At 39.0% G+C, this 6,316-nt stretch overlaps 1 protein-coding gene across 1 annotated transcript in view; it reads right to left on the bottom strand.

Annotated features, from left to right (window-relative positions):
• Window positions 1–2,824: 2,824 nt before the first annotated feature.
• Window positions 2,825–6,316, bottom strand: part of LOC106531496 (neuropeptide FF receptor 2-like) — an 8,742-nt gene continuing 5,250 nt past the window's right edge. Inside the window, exons 3-4 of the mRNA XM_014027374.1 lie at window positions 4,486–4,585; window positions 2,825–4,373 (exon numbers count right to left, since the gene is read on the bottom strand). Of these exons, the coding sequence (XP_013882828.1) occupies window positions 3,479–4,373; window positions 4,486–4,585 (995 nt within the window). The 3' untranslated portion in view covers window positions 2,825–3,478. The remainder of the gene's footprint in view (window positions 4,374–4,485; window positions 4,586–6,316) is intronic.

Here is a 6,316-nt window from a genome sequence, read left to right as displayed (position 1 = left end):
TTTTAGCAGGTGTCCTCATGTTTATCCTTTAATCTGCTGGAGTACACGTAAATAAAGAGTATGCAGATTTGAATCAGTTTTTAATAACTGTTATTTATCTGGTTTTTAGATCGGGGCATTCTGTAATAAAATTACAAATACTGAATAGGGTTTGAGACTCCCACAATTACGCTGGTAATTTAGAGAGAAAATTTTTATAATCTTTTTAACCTGTTCTAATTCAAGTGACAAGACTAAAGGTTTCTGCAACTTGTGTGACTAAACTAATAATATTTTTATTGTATTGAGATATTTTGAAGACTTCTTCTGTGGAACACTTTTCACCAACTGGTCTTCCAGTACCTGCAGTCCAGGGAGACACTGGCTTTATGTCCCCTTCATACCAGGGGCAGAGCTAGACTTTTTTGTAAGGGTGGCCAAGTCATTATTTAGGGGGTTACATACAGTATAAATAAAGAAAACTACCCTGGATTTAAAACTTAAGATGGCCGCTACAGCCAATTTCAAATGGCTCTATTTCAGCTGTTTTAAGATATAATGGGACTCATGCAAGAACCGTTCGTACGCACAGATTTGTTCTTAAGTTGTGCGTACGAGTGATTTAGGAGAATTTGTGGCATTCACCAATGTTTTCATATTCTAAGATTTTTTTCAGATACGAACAAAATTCAGGAGTGGTCCAGACCTGTCGTATATTTTACCAGCAGTCAGTCTGCTGTTATCCAGACGGGTTTTATTCATTAATAACTTTATATTTCATTAGTTTGAAGACATTTTGAGTTGAAAATAAATCACACTCCATAATTATGTTGATAATAGGCTATTCTGCTTGAATTAGAGTTATAATTTTAAATGTAATAATGTAGACTAACGACATAAATTGGTTAAATTAAAATAAATTGGCTATTAATTTTGTTGTATGGCACTACAATATTAATATGAAGTTAACTGAAGTTTTGAGACATTTTAAAATGCTTTTTGTTTTCAGAAATGCATCTGACACTTGCAATGGTTGGGGGGTGGGGGTGGTGCGGTGCGCGACTGCTCTTCTGAATAAGTGAAACCTATGTAACACAGTTGTTTACACTGAAATCAAAAATATTTGACCAAAGAAAAACCGTAGCAGGACTACAGAGAGAGAGATAAATATGATTTAGATTTTTATTTCTGTGACTGTACGACACACGGGAGACACGACCTTAACAGCAGTCGTCATTTCATTCCTCTGCTTTAAATCAGATCCTTTAATTCCACAGCTGACGCTGCAAAAAATGACTTTTTTTTTTTGGATCTCTGAGAGCAGGACTTCAATCTCTGAACTCATAAAGTTTTTCTTTTTTACTTTGCGATGTCATTTATGAATGGACACTTCATGGTATGTGGGGCAGGAAACGTAGCCTTATATGGTGTTTTTTGGGGTGGTAATTATGTAAATCACCTCTCACGTGCACGAGCAGCTGGATATGCATTCATCAGTTTACGCAGCTCAGTTACACACTTTTCCTGAAGATAGAGGAGTTTGTTGAATCTGACGTGACATGTTCGTACAAACCCTTCGTACGAACAAAAGTAAGAGAAATTTAGGATAAGAATATGAACATGTTCGTGCATGAGGCCCATTGAGCTGAAATTTTCTGTGGTATTCGCTAAGAAAGATCAAAAACATGCTGAATGTTATAATTTCAAGCTAAATGCTAATGCTAAAAATCAAAGACAGGCACCAAAGCTAATTTCTAAAATAACTCACCCAATTTTTTAGTAATAGTGAGCTGAAATTTGGCATGGTAGTAGCCAAGAGCAATCCCCATGACATTTTGAAATCTCATTTTTAAGCTAAGAGTTAATGTCAATTTGAGAAAGAAATATATTTCAGACATTTTTAGACACATGAAGCTAAAATTTGGTATATAAGCAGCCAACAATAATCTTCAACAAATTCTGAAAGGAAATCAAAAATTCAAGATGTTCTAAAACCTAGAATTATTGCACGTAATTGCTGCTTTATTGAGTGATTTAGAATTTTTTTCTTCACACACTGACAGGTTCCCTCTACAACAGATAATACAGCCGCTTGACAGGTATTTACCCTGTTTTTGCTCCAACAGGCCATCTTTTATTGCCACATGCGAACTCCACCCCGTTTGTCAACCATTTGTGGGTGGTACCTGGGGGTGGCCAATCAGGTACCAGGGGTGGGACTTGCCACCGCACTCACCCTTCTAGCTCCGCCCCTGCTTCATACACCAAATTTGTAATAACTTCTATAACATGAAGGCAGTTATTATGCTGTTGTGCTTTTAATACTAATTAAATACATTTTTCATACATTTTTCATGTAACCTGACATAGGTCTACCCTGATACTCTGTCTCAGACTACATCAGGATGAAGCTACAGTTTCTATACTTGGTCACTATGACTGTGGTGTAGCCATGAAGCCAGCCCAGTCCTTGTTCAAATTTTCAGCCATTCCAGTGCATGTGGGTCTCACATCATGGATATACCACATTCCACTGCACTGCAACCATGATGATAAACCACCACATCCTCATTACTGACATCCTTTGCTTGCCCAAAACCATCCTGAACAAATCTTAATGGTGAGCCTGCTCTAAGATCTCACCAAGACCCTGAGAAAAATGTTCTGGGTGGGGGGGTGAGTGGATCCACGGAGAGTTATAGTCTGAAATCAGACTGCAAAAACAGTTTTGTTGAATGATTTATTTATTTTTAACAATACAAACATGTTTGGTTGTTTTATGTATTTATGTATTTTTTTTTTTTTTTGTGTTTCTCAAAAGTTCAGGAATATTTGCTGAGGTCTCTGTCCCCTAGTTTCTCCACATGCAAACAAATCAACTGTCATCTTCAAGATTACATTAAAAGTTATGTCAAATATGTTTTACCTAAACATGAAACTAAGAGGTATCAGTTCACTGATTAATAATAAATATTACACTGAAATAAATTAAATCTGTCTTTTTTTTTGTGAAACATTTACAAGAAACCCAAAACTGACTCATGCTAACAACTGCTTAGAGAACCGATACTTTACAACATGAACAGAAATTAAGGGAGCATTTCAAAAGTCCTTTATTGAGCTGCGACTTACCAATGTTCTGAAAGGATTTATGTAACTCCTCATCTTTGTTTAGCTTCCACATTTCAGACACGTGTGGGCAAGCTGGCACTGTTGGCGTGGCAAGTGGTTTGTCTATCAAATGTGGGCCAGCTCTGGCAATGATGGCACTGTTTTTAAGACAGCCTGCCACATCTGGCAAATGTGTGATTTAGTTAATGTGGCTTAAATTTGTCAATTCCACAAGTGGCTCAATAGTAGTTTGGTTTATGTGGTGCTGGCCCATGCATGGACCATCTCTGGCAGACCACATCTGGGCCACCAAAAGGGCCGTCATTCTTTGTGGTGTCTGGGTCGAGTGTTAGTACATTGCGTGAGCCAGAACTGGGCCAAGCAAATTTCAAATCTGTGATACTTTTTCCAAGTCCTCCATGATCAGATCTTGCTGTCTGACATCATTTCCATCTGCCAAGCACTCTTCTTCCTGACAAGAACAATTCCCATTGCCTGCAAACACTGATCCAGCTCTGGAGATGGGTCTGCTGGGAGCTGTGGGCTGGACCGGGAGCACAGCATTCCCTCTGATCCGATGGGACAGGGTTTTCTGGCGCACCATGTCCACAGAGCACAGCTGGAATTTAAAAGCTGCTTGGAAGCCTTTCCGAAAGTTCTCATTGAAGAAGCCGTAGATGATGGGATTGATGCTGCTGTTGAAGAAGGCTAACCAGTGAGCGAAGGGGTACATGTAGATGTTAATGACACGATACTGATGCTCTGTCAAGCGGGCGTAGTCGCTCAGCATCATCAGCGTCCACAGAGGCAGCCAGGACAGGACAAAAAGCAGAGCCACTACCACCAGCATCATTATGACTTTCTTCTTCTTCCGCGTAATGGTGTGACGACTATCCATGATTTGTTTGTTGTTGCCATTTCCCTCTCTGGGTACACTTCCTCTACCCCTTGTGGGAGGAAGCGTGGTCTTAAAGAGGGTGAAACCAATGCGGGCGTACATGATGACGATAAGGCTGAGAGGAGCAAGGTAGATGTTCGCAAACAAGACCGTGGTGTAGATTTTCCGCATCTCCTGACTGGGCCAATTCTCCCGGCACCAGTAAAAGGGGCGGGTGTTGCTGTTGGGGCCAAGGACAATCCTAATGGTCTGCTCTTTTGTAACCTGAAGCATGACTCCCGAAGGGCACATAATGAACACAGCCAGGACCCAGATGATGACAATAATTAGCTTTGAAGTGGCGATCGTCAGTTTCTGCCTGAACGGGTAAACAATGCAGCGAAACCTGCCACAGAGGAGGGTCAACTTAGTACATTTAAGCAATCAGACTCTGTTTTTATTGTCCATTTCAGTGTTCAACATACAGATTTAACTCAAGATCATGTAAAAGTCCTTACCTGTCCACGGCAATTGCAACCAGAGTGAACACAGACGCTGACACAGAAATACCTTGAACCATTCCACTCAGTTTGCACACAATGCTTCCAAATGGCCATCCTGCAGAAAGGAAAATAACCTATCAGTATATCTGCACAAGAGTTTTAGAAAGAAAATGTCATGTTAAGAAAAATAATATTGCAAATGCAGCTACTGCCTAACATTGTAAAAGGATTTTGTCATAAGCTCAGGAAAAAAGTCTACATCTTGATGTATGAACTGTGTAAGAGGTGTCAAGAGAACCAGTGCAGCCTGAAAAGTAAGCATTTTATAGGCACTGTGTGAAAACTGGACCATCTACTTTTTAAAAATTCCTGATGTGTGGTGAGATGTTGAATGTTGAATTATGGTCAAAAACATTGATTTTTGGTTAAGGTTGACAATTGAAGGAGAATCAACCATCAAACAATCATCCAATTCTAACCAAAAAAGCAATGTTGAAAAGACGTTATTGGATCAATGTTGTTTCATGGTCAAATTCTAATGACTGAAATGCCAACGTCTGTTCAACGTTGAATCAACGTGTGCTGTTTGTCGCACCCTCCTCCTCCTCCTCCTCCTCCTCCCTCTTGGAGGAAAAGAAGTTGAATCAACATTTAATAGAATCAGTTATGGTTGAAAACCTAACACTGTTTCACCATGTTAGTCACCAACCACTTTTTGTTTAATTTCAACATAGATGAATATTGCTATCTAACCATATTTCAACATTGATTCACTTGTAAGAAAATTTAGTGTTCAATAACTGAAGTCGAGACGAAAACACATAAATGCTGAATAAATTGAAATGTGATAGGAATGAGAACCATACAACACCAGTGACTGGATATGAACGATGGTTTGATGCTGTCAATGCAAGCAGGAAACCCAACGCTGACAAGAAGCGGGAAGTTCCAGCATTTTTATACACGTTCTTCAGTGCCTGGCCCGCCCACTACTGGCCTACGGCTGAATCGCAGGCACTCAGACAAAAACCTGTCCTTATGTTTGATTAACGTTTTTTTATGTGTTGTAAAAATGTTTCGAGCATGTATCTAAACTGTTTTAATTAAGATATAATAATAGTTAAACAATGGATTATAACAGTCAATACTTAAAAAGGAAAACTAAGAAAATGGTGTAGTGCTTTTGAAATCAGTAACTGAACTGACTGATAAATTTCTTCACACTTATATTTTGCATCTGGGTTGAGATAAACTATAATCAAAGTTTATTGAAGCTTGGGTGTGCATTCTTTTGCATTACTGGAGAATTTTAAATGTTGAATATTTTTTTCTTCGTGAAGTATGTCCAAATGATAGAACTCCAAAAAGAAGTGAGTTTTCTTGTGTTCTGTGTAATTGAGCTTCATTTTTTGTCTTGCAGTTTTTGCACTTTTTTAAATGTTTTGTGGCATACCACTACCAAAAACACAGCACACTATTTGTCCTGATGCATCTCAGTAATCCAGGTAAAAAATCAAAGGAAAAAAAATTGTATAGGTCTTCTGGACGGGTTCTTCTCTAATGAAACGTTTCGTCTCTCTTCCAAGAGACTTCTTCAGTCTGAGAGTTTCAGGCAAAATTCAGGCTTTTGAGTCCTGGAGGTCAGTCACATGGAGGCAGGACTCAAAAGCCTGAATTTTGCCTGAAACTCTCAGACTGAAGAAGTCTCTTGGATGAGAGACGAAACGTTTCATTAGAGAAGAACCCGTCCAGAAGACCTATACAATTTTTTTTCTTTTTTTCCCAAATGCTATTTCAAAGCTAATGTTAGCACTAGGGGTGTCCCGATACCGATATCGGTATCGGG

This window comes from Austrofundulus limnaeus, unplaced genomic scaffold (assembly GCF_001266775.1).
Source record: "Austrofundulus limnaeus strain Quisiro unplaced genomic scaffold, Austrofundulus_limnaeus-1.0 Scaffold643, whole genome shotgun sequence".
NCBI lineage: Eukaryota > Metazoa > Chordata > Actinopteri > Cyprinodontiformes > Rivulidae > Austrofundulus > Austrofundulus limnaeus.
The sequence above is the reverse complement of the archived record's forward strand: the minus strand, read 5'-3'. Positions and strand labels throughout refer to the sequence as shown.